Source organism: Excalfactoria chinensis, chromosome 10 (genome assembly GCF_039878825.1).
Source record: "Excalfactoria chinensis isolate bCotChi1 chromosome 10, bCotChi1.hap2, whole genome shotgun sequence".
NCBI lineage: Eukaryota > Metazoa > Chordata > Aves > Galliformes > Phasianidae > Excalfactoria > Excalfactoria chinensis.
The window spans coordinates 17,483,120-17,502,736 of NC_092834.1; the positions used below are offsets into that span (position 1 = coordinate 17,483,120).

Consider the following 19,617-nt stretch of genomic DNA (forward strand, 5'->3'; position numbering starts at 1 on the left):
ATAGCTTCACTCCTGGGTACTGGTCCTTAAGTTTTCTGCTCTGCTCAGGGAATATTGCAGGTCAGGTGGCAAGGTGCTCTTGCTCATCAATCTGTTTCTGGCTGTGATTTTTATCTCCTTGCAGCAGAGAGGATTATCAACTTTAGTAGAGATCTAACCGCTTGGAAAATCCTGGTCTTTATTTTCTGCACAGTCAGTGATAGATGTCCATAGATACTCACATGGCTGATTGTGTTTTTTTGGATAACATTTCCTTTTTTTGCAGTCCACTGCCATGGCTGTTGGTTACAAGCGCATTCCCAGCAACCCCCTGGAAATACATCTTAGACAAGTGCTCCTATTTTGATTGTGGTTATGAGGATGAAGAGGGTGGGATGGCTCTGGGTTTGTTTGCCAGTGGAGGCTGAACAGATAATAGCTTTCCAAGTACTTCCTGACACGGGCTTTCCTGGTGCTGCTGCCTCTATATGCCAGGCTTCACAGCCTGTTGTCATTGGGATCTCTCAGCTCCCACACATGAACTTTGAACTAATCTTTCTCTCAACCCAACCCAGTTTTTATGCAGCAACAAAAGAGGGCTTTCTGCTTCCACCCTGATATCCAGCACAGTGGAACTCTTCCCTCTTCCCCATGCCCTGTGAAGTGCCTCCCCACCACCCAACATTCTGACATGTATCTCACTTCTCAGTGCTCAGCATTTTCCTTATCATACCCAGATGCCCAGATGCCTTCTTCTCTGTACCTTAAATAGGTTTCAGCATTTGTTCCAGTCTCCCGCTTCCCATTCCTACTGATAGAGCAATAAAGGAAGCACTGGTTGAATTTCAACAATCCAAGGGTGACAGCACATTTGTGTAAGTAACAGGGGCAAGAGGGAGGTAAGATTTGTGTATTTGCTGTGAAAATGTATTTGTTCTAGGTGTGACCCAAGCTGTAGGAGCAGTAAGTGAAGGTTCTACCACTAAAACCCCGATAAAACTTCCCTGTTTTAGTATTTCATACTTTCACATGTCACTTATGAGTTAGAAGCTGCCTGCTAGGAACAATGTGCAGCTTTGAAGGGACTTGTTTAGCTCCTCCAATCTGCACCACATGTTAATTGACTCCTTTATTATCTGAGAAGCCAAAGGCTCCAGGGTGACATCTGAAACTCTCACCCCAGCAAAGACTGTCCTAGCAGGTCAGCGTGCAGAAAGTGTATCCTGAGCTGGAGGATGGAAGATTTTGTGATTCTCAGTCTGTTCTTGCACAATCCTGGGCTTAATAATAATGTGATTTTTCCCATTTGTGTGTAGCACTGTATTGTCACTGAAGTAGCACCACATAGAGGAGTTGACAAAATCCCTTAAGAAATAAGCGAATCTTTGGCTGCTGCACCTGCATTCTTCCTTCTACATCTACTGCCTTTGTATCTATGCCAGGTCTTGAGCGGTATTTGACAAATACTGTTAAAAAAGAGATAATTTCCCTCAGAAGGGGTTTTTCCTTTCCCTGGCAGGTGGGTTCCCTATACCCCCTTTGAATGTACTGTGCAGCCAATGATAGGACAGTCCTAGTGCAGCAACAGGCACAGCTTTCCTGAAGGGTTCTGAAAACCTGCCTATAAAGGACTGTTTGCTAACGTGGAAAGCATTGCCATAATATCAATAATAAATAATGGCCATGATAGTTTCATACCATTAGACAAGGATAATTCCCAGCCTCCTTGTACTTGCACTTAATTCTTGGAAGACTCTCAAGTAAGATATAAATTCTCTGGATACCAAATTGTCATTACATTTTAAGGGCTTTGAATCTTCCTCTGGGTTCGATAGCTGTGACTCCTGGAGCCAAGTGTTAGAAATGTTTAGGAACCTGCCCTTGCAAACAGAGCTACGTGAGAATTCACCTTCTTGTTTTGGGCTATGTGTTTGATGAGGCCTCGATTCGAGACAGCACTAACTTTCTCATTTCAGATTAAAGCATTTTTTATTCAAGATGGGACTATAATAATTGCTAAAATAAAGCGCTGAAAAATTGCTTCAAGCAAGTGTGAGATTAAAGAGTTTTACAGACAGTTTCAAAGGTAACAAGCATATTCCACAAACAATGATTTAAAAAACTTATCTGTATCTTAGGAATCATCTGCCCCATATATAGACTGGATAATAGTGGCTCGGAGAGTGCAAGCCAGAGGTCTGAGCACCAGGATGTCTGCATGCTTCTGTCATCGTGCAGCAGCGTGCCAGGCAGCCTGACTCAGTCTTTGCACCTGATCGTTTTCTTTCTTAGCCGCAGAAGTGATGAAGGAGCATCCTGCTGCTTGGCTGCTCTGCAGTGTTCTCTTCCCACCTCAGGGCTCGAAGAGAATCTTATTTGTGTCATCGAATAAGGAAGCACTTAGAGAATAATCCCAGAAAGACCAAGAAATAGAGTGTGGGTGTTTTCCGAGAGCAGGCTAGAATAGTAGAGCTGAAAGAGGACAAACAACTTGATTCTTTGAGCACGTCCTTTATTGCTCTGTCATTCTCTGAGAACATTAAGGGCTGCGTTGAAGAAGCCGCATCAGTTTCAGACGTTATGCACCTCATTAATTAAAACACATCCTTTTGGAAGGCAGTTGATTGCAGTTTAGGCATAGAAGTGCATCCCTAGTGCCTAAATAGCAAAAAGTGGGGGAAAAAGACTTGTAATGTGATCGCTGGCTCAGTTCACAACATCTCATCTACAGCAACATCTGAAAATCGAGGTTTATTTCCCCAGGAAAGCAGACCTCCTGACTGAAATAACAACATGAAATAATACTTGTGCCAGGTAGCATCTTTCTGGAGTACTTCAAATGAGTCACAGCCAGTTTAGGTTGTGCCAGGAGGTGATAGGAGAAGAGGAGCAGGTGAATGCTTCAGTGAAAGGATTCGAGAGAGAGCAGGCATATGAAGATGAAGAAGCAGGTGTTGTCTGTGGGCACGGTGCAGGCACTGCTGATGGCTGCGTTCCCTCTAGCAGCATCCTGCTAAGTAGCACCCTGCTGCTTTAAATGGCACGGTTACCTTAGGCTGGTGATCAGGGACTGCTGGGGAGAAAGGTGAATGTTCGCTAATGAAAGCCTAAGCACAGCTGTTCTCAGGAAGCCGGTGAGGATTTCCTCACTGCTTGCAGCGGGCACTGGTTGCCTGTGCTTATCTCCCTGCAAAGTGCACGTGGTTTCCTTCTTCAGGGAGGTATGATTTAAATGTATAAAACAACAAGCAGTCTGAAAGCTGCATCTACCGAGCCTATGCAAAAATATATGCAAACACTCTTACATGGCTAAACGGATTCTTAATTGAGCTCCACTGGTTTCAAAGGCTTTACATTAGGAAATAATTGGACTCTGTTTATCAATCTAACGCTTCTTAAGCATTAGGGAATAAACAGCCATTCTCAGAGAAGGGCAGGGCTGATCGCCACGTCTGCCTTTTCTCCCAAATAGCGACAGGCAGGAGAAGCCCGCTTTTACCTATTCTCCTATTCGGCCTCTGCAACACGCGCTGCGCCGGAGCCAGCGGCGGCAGGAGGGAGGATTCCCAGCGGAGCTTCCTGCCCACGGGAGCGGCCGGGGCCGGGCGAGCGCAGGAAGCGCTGACTCAGTGCTCGAGCGGAGTGGGCTTCCCCGCGTGCCGTGGGAGAGCCCACGCATAGCAACCTGCACGGCCCGGCCCTGCCCAGCCCCCGCTGTTCCGGTAGGGGAGCCCTTGGAGATGCTGCTTGTCTTTTTGAATGACTTGTACGGCTCCAGCCCTTGATGGGAGTAGTAGCGTTTCGCATGTCTAACGGGAGAGCAGGCAGCTCGGGTGGTGAAACACGCAGTGGGCTTCCCAGCAGGCAAACTTCTGCCGGAAAAGACAGGCGGTCCCCAAGCCCCTGCTTTGCATGCAAATACGATTTTCAAGGTGAATCGACACTTTTCCTTTAGATTTGGATTTGCCCCTTTTCACAAAGCCCCCACGTCTTCACAAGAAAACCTGCGGCAAAGCAGCTGCAACTCCAGAAGGAGAAAGGCTCGTCAGCATCTAAGAGAAAAAGGAATCTCGCTCTTATTTTTACGACGCTGCTATTTATAAATTAACAGCTGCCCGCAGTTCTCGCTGTTAAACCACGGGTGGCATTAAGCCGGACTCTCGCTCAGGCAACGCCGAGGCGCGGCGGGCTGCTGGGCAGCGCAGTGCCCGCCTGGTGCAGCCCCGCTGCGGCGAGCGCTGACAGCCACGCAGCCCCTTCGCAGCCAGACGTTGCCCTTTTAAGAAGCCCGGGTGCTGGCTCAGGTAGGCAGAGCCTGAGTGCAGTAGTCGCTCCTATGGCAACCCACAGAATGGGATCGCTTCATGAATATTCCCAGGAGTAGGGGCTGCATGAGGAATAAGTGATGACAGTGATGTAAGCAAGCAGTGGCCGCTGCAGGTTGCAGTTCATTGTGTTATTGGCAGGCAGGTTGAGGAGTTTGAGGTACCCGGGCTTGCGTCTGGCTTTCCGGAGGATGCCTGCCCGCCCGGAGACACGGCACATTTGCATCTGGAAGCCGACATGGCAAGGCTGCTGCCGCTGCCGCCCTGCCTCGCCTTCCAGCCAGGAGCGCGCGGCTGTCCTCTAGACTTCCTGCCCGGTGCGCTGGATCTGAGCAGACAGGGATTGCAGTAGCACTCACCAAAGGGAGGCAAGCAGCAAGTAGCCAAATCGGGACGAGGGAGGAGGGGGGGCTTTTTCGCCTTCCCTCTTTTTTTTTTTTTTTTTTTTCTCTTTTTTTTTTCCTTCCGTTCTGGATGCGGAGCCCGTGCTTTGATGCAGAGCCTGTGGATGCCACAGCCTGGTAAGGAGATGACACGCCAGTCTCTGGTCCCTCCTGCCCCTTAAGCCGGGGCAGGGGCCTGGGGCAGCGCGCCGCTCCCCTCCTCGCGCACAGCCGGGGGTCCCTCCCTCCACCTGAGCAGCAGCAGCAGCGGCCATGGACAAGCTGCCCCCCTCCATGCGCAAGAGGCTCTACAGCCTGCCCCAGCAGATAGGACCCAAGGCGTCGATCATGGACGAAGAGGAAGACAGCGACAAGGACACCCGGAGGAAAAGCATCAGGCTCAAGCCATTGCCTTCGCCCTCTGCTGGGAGCACCCGGGCGCTCGGGGGAGACCCCGGCAGAGGGGAGGACTCCGGCCTCGTAGAGACGGAGGCGGGCAGCAAAGGTGCCAAGACCAGCACCAACGGGGACTGCCGCCGCTTCAAAGGGAGCCTGTCCTCGCTGACCAGCAGGCACCTCCACGACGCGGCCGAGGAGAAGAGGCTGATCGGCGGCGAGGGGGAGCCGGCCTCCCCCGGCGAGGACAAGAGCCCCTCCGATAGCGGGGAGACGCAGGGACTGCCGGTGCCCCCGCCGCCAGCTTCCCCCCCGGAGCCCCAGCAGCAGCCCCTCCGGGCTTGCTCCTCTACCTCTATCAAAGTGGAAGGAGGTGGAGGGTGTGACCAGATCACCCCAGATGAGGAGCAGAGGCTGGGCCAAGCCGGGTTCATGCAGAGGCAGTTCGGGGCCATGCTCCAGCCGGGGGTCAACAAATTCTCCTTGAGGATGTTTGGCAGCCAGAAGGCCGTGGAGAGGGAGCAGGAAAGGGTTAAGTCTGCTGGGTTCTGGATCATCCACCCCTACAGCGACTTCAGGTACCATCTCCCATTCTCACCCCACTCAGAACTACCTGGCCTGTCCCTTCCCCTTCCCTGTCCGGCTCAGACCTCTGCACACAGCACACACCCAGAGATAACTTTCCTTGTTAATTTCCTAGTCAGAGGAGTGGGAGGACACGTCCAAGATCTGCTCCAGTCAGACAGTCTGCAGGTTTCATTTATATTTGAGATTAGCTTCAGTATCCTCATACTGCTATTCATTTTCAGTGGTGTATTTAAACCAACAGATGTCTCTCACATTGGCTTTTTATAGGGAAAAGCCTCTCCATAGTCCAGTGTAAATGGGTAGAGTGTTCCCACCTGATGCACAACTCTATAAAACACGGTGTCTGCAGCTTAACTACCACATCTCCAGCTCAGAACCTGCCATCTGCCTGAGTAGTGTTTCCTTTCCTGATTTAACACCTCAGAGTCCTCTCCCTTCTCTTTCCCCAAGAGTTAGGGAATGGTGCTGCTATTGTTCTGTGCTGCTCCTTAATGCAGCATTGCTGTCAGAAATTGCTACCTGCAGAGAAGAGCAGCAGTCACTGCTTAAGACTTTTGGAGTCTTGCAGACAAAGGTTTTCTAGTTTGCATCTGCAGATACCTGTCTGTGAAACTAATTTGGGTAGGGAATGGTGAGCACTGTCTTTGTGAGAGGAATAGCTTTCGTTCACTCAGACAGCAGCATTTCCAGGAAGGCTAATAAGGAAATTAACTTGTAAACAGTGGAGCCAATTTCTGCATAGTTTCACTCATTCAGTTGAGGGGGTTGGGTTCAGGTATTTCTATGTAGGTATTGTCTTCTGCACAGGTGAATTGTCCTCTGCAATATGTATGTAAAGTGCTGCAATCAATAATTAATTACTTAGTGCAATCAATGGGTGAGGTCTATCGCTTCAACTTTAATTACAACTGGCTTCCATCTTCCATTTAAAAGCACACGGTAGAAGTACATTATTCAAACACATTTCTATCAAATTACATGATTTTACTGAGTTCTTGGATTGTTAAAGAAGCATTGTGTGATCCCCTGAAATACAATTAACACGATCAATTTAGGAAGGAGTTGCAAGATGGATTTGGGTGCCCAATGACAGAAACCACTTGGCACTACCCTGAGGGATTTAAGCTGCAGTTCACACACTGAGAAGATTCAGGACTGGCACTGAACAGATTCCTTGATACTTTCTTGGATTAGCAAACATTATTAGAAGGCTGTATGAATTGGAAGGCTGCACTGTCGATTAAATTTAGTGCAGTCAAGTGTCCCAAGCGTACAGCTGACTGAGCATACGAGGGTTTCCTGTAGCTACATCGTGGTACATCGTCCTAGTGCGATCTTATTCCAACCCAGATAGGAAAGAGTATAAAATCACCTCACTGTTGTTACTGGTCAGTGCCTCACAAGCACAGAGAAATATGGGAGTGTTTAGCTTTACAAGAACAAAACCAATTTCATTCTCTTGGCTCCAGGTTTTGTGCATTTTCCACAAGCCTGGGCTTTAACTGCTGTGCTTTCTTGGGTTATTTCAGCAGTGTTCTCTGTGTGTTGCATCTTAAAGGAATCTTGGATGTTATCCCTAGAGCATATTTGAACTGATCCAAAAGTAGTCTTCAGCTTGTGCATCTTTCATGTACCTGTAATGGATTTATGTCCTTTCATGTTTCAAGATTCCAGCATAGAACCGGCCTGTCAAACTTAGTGAAAGGATTCTAGAGTTAGCTGAGGTAGCCACCTTGCCCAAGGTGAGATGTCCTAAGAGTTTATTTTTTGAGGGTTTCTTGTGATCCAGTGCTTGTTCCTTAAAGTGGCACAGCAAATTCTGAGGCACATTCTTGTTTGTGAGATACTTCACTCTAGGGCTACTCCTGTCCTTACACAAAGGAATGGAAGAATACACAGGCAAGCTGGACTTTGCCAAGCCAGATGATTGTACAGAGTCTGCTAACACATAGATGTTTGCATGCATGCAGTTAGGTATGTGTGCATATGTGGCTTGGTAGTGTTAATAATAAGATCTTCTGCAATGTAGCTTCCCATTTGTGCAGAGAAAGCAAAGTCAGATGGATGTCTGTACCCTGGTGCGAGACATTTTGTGCTTGGTGTCAGATTCCAGGTAGGCTGGGATCTTGCTGGTTTGTGTTTCTTCTAAATTGATGCTAGAAGCCTCATACACAAATACGTGCTTTCTCCCTACTATTATATATCAACATCAGATGGGGCAGTGGTACTGCTCATGCAGAGAGACATCTGAAGAGACCAGGAGTTGGATGCACTGTTGTGTGGTCAGTATGTGGATTTTCAGGGGAACTTTATTCTCCCCTGTTTGTATATCTATCTCCTTAAATACGACTGCCGCTTAGAGAAAAAATGACCTATTAGCAATGGCTGCATTGAAGAAGGGTGGGAGCTTTCCTGGCTTCTGTTTGTGTTTTGTGTTCTCTCCTCTGAGTGCTACTGAAGCATCTATCTTGGAAACAACTTGCATGAAAACGAGTAACATTTCTTGACCTCTGAAATGCAGCAGATTGCGCCAAAGAGCGGGTGTTAGCCAAATATTTGCAAGAGCCATCTCCTTGATCCAAAGGACTTTTGTTTTCTGCTTTGCAAGTCACGCAGTGCAATGTGCGATTGCTCCTTGCTGTAGATGGGTGCAGATTCCGGAGCATTAGGATGTTCTAAGAGGCACGAGTCTCCATTATGTTGCACTTTGCATAGTCACCCACGCTGTGCAGCAGCATTCACTGTACAAGTTTCAGGTTATCAAGTGCTCAGCCTTAGATCTCGTCTCCTGTGATTTTGTACACATTAATTTCACCTTTTGAGAGTGAGGAGCATCTGCTCCAGACCTCACGGAGGTTTAAGAACAGCTCAAGAGGCGAATATTTGAGTTAAACACTGACCCAAATTAGTGGATCTTGATTCTGCTGTGAAATTACGTTTGTGTATCTTTTGTGATTTCATGGAGTTATTTTCCTTTGTGCTGTGAGAGAGGCATTGCAGTTTTAGAATAGAACGGAGGCTTTCATCATAGTCTCGTTAAATTATCATTTCAGCATCTAATGTAGCTAATTCCAATGGAAAATCTATGACCCTTGAAGAGAAAAGCAAATTAATATAGATTAAGGCTCTGTTGATTTCTGCTTTTAGTCCATTGTGTGGGGAGAAAACACCAAATGACCTTTATAAGAACCAGACTCGGTGCCCCTGAGTACTCATGACTAATGCAGTGGACTGGTTCTGGAAGCACTTAAAGGTGTCTCCGCAGTTCCTGATGAAAATAAGAATGCTGGTTCCTGTTCTGAGGTTTAGGTGGAAGTGCTGGTTACTATTTGCGTCTGTGGTTGATCACATATCAGTGCAGGGACAAAGTTTATTTCCTAGATCAAGATTGATCTGAGGCTCCGAGAGCTTTTTCAGTGGGTAGGCAGAATTGTAATGTATTGCTTAGAGGAAGCATTGATCCAGCACAATTGGTTTAATAAAAAAATTCCAGACAAAGAAAGATCCATCCAGTCTGTAGTTGACTGAAACGTATTGGTTGGAGCTACTATCCAGAACTGCTTGCAAAACAAACAGTGAAGCATGCTGCTTTTAGGAAGGCCTCAGAGCTGATATGCTGCCTTAAGGACCAAAATAGTCCACTTCAAACAGGGGATGTAAATAGAACTACACATTGTTCGCTGCCCAGTAATCTATTACCTTCTCTGCAGGAAAAAGAAAGCTGCTGCTTTCTTGAAAACAATGAGAGAGATTCCACTCAATTGTGGTCTCAGCTTCTTAGTTTGGAATTTTTCTTTCCACTGCTCTTGCAGTATTTGTCTGCAAACGGAGCCTTTTGTACATCTGCTTCTTCTGACAGAGGAAGCTCTGGGAGTCTCGGGAGATTTCCGAGGCACCAAAAGAACTGGATGTAGAGATGCAATGTGTAAGCGAAGGGAATTTCTGAAGAACAAAATCATTTGCTCCTCTTTTTGCTATTCTAGACCTCTAAGCAGCATCACTCAGACTGCCTTCCTTGGGGAGCCAGTGCGATTTATTAATTACAGTACGAAATGCTGACCCCAATAGCACCGCCAGGATTGAACAAAAATGGAAGGATGTCAGTTTCCCTTTCCTACTCTCCTGAACAGAAGTGATTTGCAGAGTGCTTCCCGGGATGCTGCTCTGCCTGTGGAGGTTGTTTTCATTCGTAAGCCTTTTGCTGTTTTGTTCAGAGGGTAAACCATTTGTGAAGCATGCGGCGTGCTCCTGACTTGGGCAGTTAATTCAGGTGGGTGTTGTGCTTCCCGCACTCTAACAATAACACTCCTTATTTTTCCTGCTGCCCAGAGTGCTGCTCATGTGCCTTCCTTCGTGCCTGCCCATGTTCAAATGCTGCCCACAGTGGCAAACTCTGATCTTGTGACTTGCCCGCTGCTCTCAGCAAAGTAAAATGAAAAGCCAGCTATTGTGTCACTCTTCTGTACCACGCACTGAAATTCTGCTTTGCTGAAACCTTTGCTCTGAGGGGAAGGCATTAATAGTAGGTCCTGTACCAGTCATTAAAAAACAAACAAACAGTGCAAATGAGGCACAAGTTTATTGGTGGGCAGCTGGTATATTTGCCTCTCTTCTTTTCTTGCTTTACAACTCCGTGGAAAACACGAGCTGGGGAAGGGAGATGCTTTCCTGAAGCCAGTTCTTGCTGTCTCTACTGCAGCTAGCTTTCCTGCCAATTCCCAGGGCATTGTTGCTGGACCAGAACAAGAGGATTCAAGCAGGAATCATATGAGGGATAATCCAAATCCTGCTGAACAGCATGACTTAGACTTCTGTTGTCTTCAGTGGACTGTGAATCAGACCGCAGGAGGGGAAACATGGTTTTGTGACCACGAACTAAGGAAACCAAGCTAGTGCAGCTGTACTTCCTGTGTCCTTGGGCAGGGCACCACAGACTTCATGCCCCGGTTCCCGTGTTGTGAGGCAGAGGATAAAATATCCTGAGCTAGAGGGTCATTGTAGGAGACACAGGTATCTGTATGAGACAGGCTTAGGTGCTACAAAAGGCAGCAGTTGTAAACAGGAAAGCGTCATCAGTAAGTGGAGCACCTCGGTGTTTTACCAGAATATGTGTGAAGGTCCTAATTATATAATATTAGAGTATTTTCATGTATGTTCATGTACAGAAAATGAGGTGAAAGAATACGAATAAATGCTAAGGCAAACACTGAGATTGAAGGAAATGCTGCGATTAACATTTCCTGCACAAACTCCGTTCAGGTCCTTTGTGCAAATCTGTGCTGCTAGATGAACACATTATTTGTTCCTCAGAAGCCCATGCCTCATTCAGTGCACCAGGGGATGGTTGTTCCTTGTGAAAAGCTGTTTAACATTTTCTCCATCTCTTTTTGTAAGACAGCCTACCATGTTTATTTCACCTTGTTCAGATCCTAGTCTGAACAAACAAGCTTTTTTGGCACTTAAAAAATACTCAACTCTAACAGCAACGAATGTTCATTTCACTTCCTGACACCTCGGCTAGGGAACTGGTATTGTCATCCCCAGTTTATCGTGAGGTGATACTCATGGACGATAAGATTAAGAACATTAACGTGGTACAGGCAGTCTGAGGCCCCGTTTTGCAGAGTACATAGTGTTACACAGCATATCTTATGTTCAGAGCTCGGCCTCTGGGGTGCCTAGAATCAGACATCACCGCAACCCAGAGGACAAGGGCTCTGAGGTAATGACTACCTGTTTAAGAGTAACTGGTTCTTTAAGAGGGCTTAAAGAGGACTTCTTAGACTTGGTTGGTGAGCAGCCAGTCTGAGGAGGAGGCATGCCGATCCCACCCACCCTCTTTCCAAACCTCTGATGTTTGCCAGTTTATCTGTTGTTAAGCTAAACAACAACAAAGCAAACACCAAATGTAGCTGTAAACAGTGTCATAGTGTTCTTTTTAATCATCGCCTAACAATATTATTCTAATTCCAGTTTTGGATTGAGCTATTTCCCTTGCACCTCTGCAGGAACTTTTTGGCAGAGATAGAATCTCCAGGGCAGCGCTCATTTGCCTCAGCCATCACATCTCATTCTGCAGTTCCTTATCTCTTTTATTGCAAGCCTTCCAGACTGTGCAAGGAATGAGCTCCTATAGAAAGTCTCTTCCTCACACAGGTCTGCCTCCAGCCCTTCCTCTCATCTTGAATGAAGCATGAATTCTATAAGAATATATTTTAAATCATGTAGCGACTGTAACGTAATCCATACATGCAATTAAGCTCTGTTCTGTTTGCAGTCTAATTTCAATATGGTGTTTTTGTACAATTGTTCCTATCTTAAAAAGCAAATCAATCCCCATTCTAATCGTAATAGTACTTTGGGGTTCATTAGCAGCTACGGACCTTTAAGAGGGCATGCTGCACTGCCCTCTGCTATCAATCAGGCAGTGGCTGTAGCAGGCAGTCACAGCAAAACAGTGATGGTGCTCCAGGTTCTTGGGTAACTCTCCAGGCTTCAAGGGGAAGCATTGTCCGCTCTCAGTTTTCTCCCCAGCACTTCAGCATGGTGTCTCCTGCCCAGCTCCCTCCAACCTGTTGTTACCCCTCACTTTAACTCGGTGCCGTCTCACCAGTGCCATCTGCATCTTCCAGGCTTCTTGTACCACCTTTCTTGTGTAGCCAGTCCTGGGTCCTAGGACACATTTTTTTCATTTCATCATTCTTTTGCCCCTCACGTTAGCTTTCAGTAATCCCCCTCCTCCCCTTGGCACCTCACTAAGTGCAGTGTCAATGACGTTTATCTCGGATCAGTTCGTTCTCTTACCAGCCTCAGACCTTATCCCTTCTTTCTTTCTCAAATGGATCTCTCTCACATTTGTTTCCTCTCGTTCTGTATATTTGTAGTTGCTGTCATCCCACGGCTCTTCAAATAATCTCACTTTTCTCAGGCTGTGCTTTCTGTCCTCATTTAACAGTGTGTTATTTTGCCTGGTAATTTCAGACCCTTCCACTTTCTGCCTTTTTCTGTCCTTGAACACTCCCAGCCCAGCAGTGTTTTGACAAACTCTACCTGGTTTTTGTTTTCCAAGCTTGAAATACACCCATCCTTAAAGCCAAGTGTTTCAAATGATGATTTGCATAGAGGAGCAGACTTTGCTGTGTTAAGTGTGAAACAGATTTTATTTGAGGGAATAATGTGTTTTCCAGAAGTGTTTATTGGTAGGCACGTACAGAATCTATGTAGGACCTCTCAGTGCTCTTATAAGCAGGTAAACTTGGGGTTCCAGTATGATGATGTTCTGGTTAGGTAACTGTGCCAGTGCTTTCTGTTGCACTCAGTTTTTTTCTGCTCTAACGTCACTGCTGCTGCACTGAAATCCATTTATTATATGGATAAAAGAGTGATCTCTGTCTAGAGATAACATAGTGTCATTTTAGCTTGAAACCATTGAAATTTGTCTTTGTTTCTGCTGCGTTATGAGCATCTCATTAGCAAGCCCATGAATCCTTCAGTTTGCTCTTGAAACCAACTATCTGAGCTCTCATCTGTGCCAGAGCACAGATTTCATCCTTTCTCTTACTTTTGAAGGCTCCGTTGGTGCCAAGGCAGTTATAGGTCAATTGAGTTATTGTTGGTTCTAATTGGCACTCTAACAACCTATTAAATCAATTTCCCTACAGATGAATGTCACTCAAAAAGAAGGTGCCAACTCCTTTTCTGTGTTTGAGAGCAAAAAAAAACCACCACGTTTGTGCTGACGAGTGTAAGGGAAAGGCCGTTCCTTAGGGAAGAGGCTTGATAGAGCACAAGATTTCAGCCCAAATTGTTGTGTCACATCGTTTGCTCTGAGCAAGGTGCGGGCTGTTCGTGTACTCAGAAGATGAGGCTGTTTCTAGAACTCAAACCAAATGGAAGAATTACAAAAATCCCCAACCCCGATGAATGCTCTTATGTTCATTCTCTGCAACAGAGCATGGGTCGACTTCCATGTGGCCTCTTCTCCCCCCATTCCGATTCTTGGTATCCCTCATATGTTCCTGCAGCTGCCAAGGCAGGTGAGGTATCCCCGTCCATCTCTCAAACCAGGCGGCATCTGGCTGGTGACATCATTACCTTTTTGGTGTGGAGTGGTGCACATGTAAGTAAGATTTACTTGCCCTGTGTTATAAAAGAGGCAGTTATTACGGTGAGTGCAGTTGATTTAAGTCCTGCTCAGAAATGTTTAAATAACCTCTTTGTCTAACGGAAATACAGTGTTCCTTCCTGCATTACCCGAGTATTTCTTAGTGAGATGGCTGTAAAACAAGTCGCTTTTCAGCCTACAAATAGAGACAAGGTTCTTGTCCAGGTGGCACTGCAAGTTTGTTCTGGGGTCTTCAAATCAAAGCTGATTTATTTATGACAAGCAGTGAGGACTGCTCAGGTATCCTTGCTTAAGTGGGCAATTTTCTTGGTGATATACAAGGCTGATGAGAACGCAGCTTGGCTCTGTGTGGCTCTGCAGTGCTGACAGCACTAAAACCAGGGTTTTGTCAGCACACAAAGCAGTTAGGACTCCAGAAATACAGAAAAGAGAGCAGGTATGTGCTAGGCTAACAAGATGCTGTCATAGGGACCTCTTCCTTGTTGAGTGGTTTGCTACCTAGGAAATCCCTTTACAAATGGAAATTATTCCGTGCAGGATATTCACTGTGACTGACATCAAATATGGGCACCCCGTGCCTCATTTCTGCACAAGGCTGTGGTAAACCAGGCTGCTGACTCTTTGAGAGGTGCTGCATGCAGCACTGGAGAAGACAGTGCCAGTGAGAGAGAAGCAGATGAGCATCCAGAGGGGAATTCCGAGGTCAGCTGGAGGGCCCACCCTTTGGACATTATAGGGACACCACTGCTTCCCCAGTGATGCGCAAAAGCTAATCTCGTTTGTGGTAACTCGTCCAAATGTGCTAATTAAGGATTTAAATCTCTGCTTCTTTGAATGGCGAGGTTGTCTGTGTTTATGCATCTATTGTTAAAGAGCTTAGAGGCAGGAGAGGTGCTGCAGGTTGCCAGCTTGATAGGAGTGTGTAGGAGCTGTAACTCTTTTTTTTCTTTTCACATCTGTGCTTCGGGTTCTTGTGACTGCCAGGAAATCAGTAGCTGTGCGCTGAGGAACTCCTCACCCTGCTCACAGCTCCAGCCAGGCTGTGTGCAGAGCAGCCCTGCTTGTGCACGGCTTTCCTGGTAGGCGCTGCAGAGCACTGTGACAGTCTGGGGGATGGAAAACCTGGTGAAGCTCAATTGGATTGGCCTGGATGTGGGGAAGAAATGTCTCGCGAAGTTATCAGCGCTCTGGAGCTTGTGAGGGAGATAACTGCTGCATTCCCAAGACTCAGGGACTCCACTTTAATAAGTCCCTTCCTGCCAGCCAGGGCTTCGCATGTGATTTCAGGGCAAGGTGCTAACTCATCACTGCGCTATCATCAGTACTACCCAGCACAAGGTCTCTTCTGCAGAGGGGCTGGTGTGAATGTGCATCTGAACCTGTCTCCAGGGACACTGCACAAGTTAGACTTTCATTAATAACAAGAGGAACGTTTTTTTCCCATCTCTAATTTTCTGTGAGTATCTGGGAAGGGGAGGAGGAGGACCAGCCGGGATCGCAGATCATTATCAGCTCTCGGTGATACCAGCACAAATCCACTTGTGTCATTTTTCCATGCTCAGGTAGCTGCAGACACTCTGAATGATGAACAACGTGTACCAGGCCAAAGGAGAGACTGGAAGACAGGTCAGGCATCTGGTTGACCCTCTGAGCAACAATGAATGGAACACTCTTTGTGCCTGAATTTCTCCAGTGTTGACAATTGTACTGCTAGGGCCCACGGAAGATGCTGCACAACTCCTCAAGCATTTTAACATAACAAAAGATGCCGGAGCAGAGGTTGGCAAGGGTTTGTTAATATTTACGAGGCAATTTCTTGAGTATTTCCTCATGATTACACTTCTCTGTATACTGTTACCTCTCTTGTCCATCTTGTATTAGGAGCACAAAAATGAGGAGATCCAGGAACTGTGAGGTGATTTCGGAATGTTGCTTCCTTTGTCTTCTTTTAAAAAGGAAACTGATTGTGAGCACCTTTACAGTTCCATGTACAATGCTGTATTGTGTGGCGTGTTTAGAAGTTGTCTGGAAAAGGAAAGGCTTGGACAGCGAAGGGAAACAGGGTTAATTTTTCCTTTTTATGTGTGTCTGTAATGAGAGCTATATAGCTGCTGCACAGGGCTTGGGGGGTGCTGGTCCAGCTTTTCTTCACTGTTCGTGTATATTGGAAGGTGTGTTGCCCTTTTTGATGGGATTCACAACTTGGCTTTAGTCGGCACTTGCAAATGAACGGTCTGGCACAGGTGTTAGTAAGGTGTCTGTCCTTTCCTCTGAGCTCACCAACTGCTGAATCTTTTGGATGTTCTGTTCTGGCCCTTTGCTTTTTAGTGTGAAACCAGGTGTGCTTCGGGTCATGGCAGCCTTGGTTGACACACCGTGTATGTTTAGAAAGCAACTGAGGGGCCTTAAATTACACCCCACATTTGTCAGGGACTGTTGGCTCAGCCCTGACTGCTTTGGAAAGTGTCTGGTTTTCGCTTTTGCTACATACACTGATCTATGATTCTCTTTTTCTAAAGGTGGACTTTTGATAGACTTCCAAAGAAGGGCAGCTTTGCTGGCTGTGTGCTCCTTCTGCAGCATGAATGGGGTTTTAGGCAAACAGTGGCAGACGTGGCTACGGCCTACAGCTTGTGCTTTTGGACAAGGAATCTGGAAACCTCATTTGCAAGTAAATTCACATGGCAAAATCTGCACTGCAGACAAAAAAAGATTTGCCTTGACATCATCTGCCCTGCTCTGCGATCTGCAGTCAGTCAGGAGACCAGTGCACAGCTCCCAGCATCTCTAGCTGAGTAGAATTAAGGCTAAGCTTCATCATGAGCTACTGCAAGCTGTTCCCACCCCAAATAATTGGCTGCTGGATGGTTTTGTGTCTGTCTAAGCATTACGGTGTGTGGGTGGATGTGTTATGTGTGTGTGAATGAGTCTGCTTTGAAAATTAATACATAACATCGGGAGTGCGTCTAATAATGCAGCACCTCATGGTTCCCACATCCAGCCCACCACCATCTCTTCTCTTCCTCTTCCTAAAGCACCTGAGACGTCTCTTCCTAAAGCACCTGAGATGTCTCTCCTGTTCTTGTCATTCTGCTGTTGAAATTAAATAAGAGAGAAAAGCTGTGAATTTTCCCAAAAGCTCGTTCCCCTTTATCAGCACAGCCCTCTTTGAAAGCAGAGTATCCCATGGTGGATGGCAAAGAACAGAGACGTTCCCTCGTCCACAGAGAGGAAGAGCAGTGTCCATCCATGAGCACTGCTGCTGGAGGCACTGATGTATGGATGTCACGCACAACTCGGGGAGCAAGGAGCTGCAGCTCCTCTGGGACTTAGGTTTTGGCAGCTGCTGTAGGGTATTATTTTCACAAGGCTGAGCTGTTCTTAAGCACTTCTTCTAGTGTAATCATCACACACATATTTTCTCAGTAATGGCAGGCCATCAGCATTTCTTTCTAGTCTTTTTAAGATAAGATGTAGAGAGACAAGCTGTGAAAGAGTTGAACAAGATGCCTTGACGTCAGTCATTCACATCTCCGCAGCTCATCCCACAAGTAGGCTGTAGGCCTGCCTTCCGTCTGCATCCTGCTGGCTGTGTTCTTCTGGGGACAGAGAGCCTTTTTCAGGTGAGGTCTGGTTTGTGGAAACTTACACCTGCCCAAGCTTGAATACTGCAGTCCAGTTAGGAGAGAAGACGCAAGTTAGTTTTGTTGTTATGTGAACTACCCTGATTCTTCCAGATCCACAGCTATGAACAGAACAGTCTTGATCGAGAGCCAGGTGACACATTCCCATACAGTTTAAATGCCCTGAAGCAGTAGCTACGCCTTGTTCTGTGGGTACTGCTTAATTGCTGTATTTCACCCCAATTACAGCTCTTCTGTAATTCTGGGTGGAATTATTTTCCCACACATAGGAGCTCTTGCGGATGCAGAAAGAGATATCAACATTTCTTCAAAATTAGTTTTTATCAGTTGACATATGGAGCAAAATTCCTTGGTGAGAATCCACTGCAACTAGTGGGGTGACACTGGGATTCACTTTGTTTCCTCAGAGCTACTCCTGGCCTCCTGTATACATATCACTAAGGCACATATGGGCAGTGTCTAGCACCGCCTGACCTGCTGATATCACACCATAGGGAGAGATAAGAGATTACATTCGCATTTTGGTGTCTGTGGAGGGGATCTTCAAAGCAGGATTTAGCGAGGCTTGTGCTCTGTTGCCACAGTGGAAGTATTTTAGAGCTCTGAATTTTCTGCTTGTCGCCCACAAAATAGCTATTTCTGATTCAGTGATGTCTTTCATAAAGGAGATCCCTAATTTACAGTCTCAGTGTCTAATGAGCTAAAATGTTTTTGGATGTACTTGAGAGCAGAACTAATCTGCAACTTGCTTTTCCTGGACACAAGTGGAAAGTCCTTCTGCCTCAGCTTCTGAGCACAAAGATGATCAAGTGAAGGCTCAAAAATCTGGTTTCAGTTTTTAACATTTAAAGCTATTTCTCCTGATTCCGCTCTCCCCTTTGCCACACAATCCCACTACTGTAGCATAATTCACATGAGAGTTCTGCAGTTTTCAGGTAATTTTGCCCAACAGTGCCTCACTTGCGGACTATATTATCTCTGCCTGACAGAGGAGGATCAAAGAGTGGAAAATCCAGATCCTTGCATGTTCTTGGGCACCTGTTCCCCAGTGATGCAAGGGAGTGCTTGAAGTGACTTGCTGAGCATCCTTCCAGGTACCCTAATGACAGAACTTCTCTCCTGCAGCCTTTTTGCAATCTCTGAGTGCCAGCCAGTTGCGCTGAGTCACATCATCTTTATTGCTGGTGGGATGAATTTGAAAGAATGGTGAGGAAACGCCTAGATTTTGTATCACTGCATAGATCACTCCAAAAGTAACGCCTCCTATTTATTTCCATAGAAACTACAGTGGATATGTAAAATTCACTTAATCAGGTGTTATTGAAATGCAGCCCAATAGGTGAACACATCCCTGCTCCTTCTGAAAGCAAAGATGAAGTCAGCACTTGCTACAGAAGCCTTGAAGTTCGGTTCTGTAGGTGCAGTAGTAAAAACTGACAAATGTATTTCATGTTTCAGAGAAGAAGGCCTAAGAGAATCCAATGTTTTTGGATTGCTTGGTGAAAGTGCCAGAGTTTATTGAGACACCCCTGCCATTAGAGGTACCCAAAACAGAGCAGGGAACAGACTTGCATCTAGGCCCTGAAAGCAAAGGATAGGACATGTCTTTTCAGACCCAGTTTGTGGTAGACTTTTGTGGTTGTGACTTTCAGTACAGTACGCTTAGGTGCTTTTGGGGTTTCTTCTTCCAGCCTGAGGACCTGAAGTACGTATCTCTAGACTGGGGAGGAGATCTGTCACATACACAGACTGCCACTGCTCATCTTGGAGTTGCATGTGCTCCTCTGCATTTCGGTTTGAATAGGCCTTGTCCTCACCAAGCACTGCTAACAGAGGGCCATGATGAGCTCCTGCCCTGCAGTATCAGCATGTTGCTCATAAACAACACTGCTGGAGAGAGACCTGCAGCCCTTGTCCATCTGGTTCTGCATGGGCGTCAACCAAGAGAAAGGAAAGATGTTCTTTTTGCTCTTCTTTTGCATGCTGCTGTGAGCTATCAGCTTATTTATAGGGAGATTCAGAGTTTGCAGTGATTGATGTAAACTGAACCAGGCAGATTTAACATACACATTTATACTTCATCTGTCAGTGGGATCTGTGCCTTAAATAGGCAGGACTGAGTTCTCAGTTATCACTGACCTGCCCCACTCTTCTTTTGGTAACTGATGAGTGTGTCA

General features: G+C 46.3%; 1 protein-coding gene across 2 annotated transcripts in view; it reads left to right on the plus strand.

Annotated features, from left to right (window-relative positions):
* Positions 1–4,101: 4,101 nt before the first annotated feature.
* Positions 4,102–19,617, plus strand: part of HCN4 (hyperpolarization activated cyclic nucleotide gated potassium channel 4) — a 97,195-nt gene continuing 81,679 nt past the window's right edge. For both annotated transcript variants that reach the window (XM_072345888.1, XM_072345889.1), the window contains exon 1: positions 4,102–5,661. In XM_072345888.1, coding sequence (XP_072201989.1) covers positions 4,961–5,661 — 701 coding nt within the window. In that variant the 5' untranslated portion in view covers positions 4,102–4,960. The remainder of the gene's footprint in view (positions 5,662–19,617) is intronic.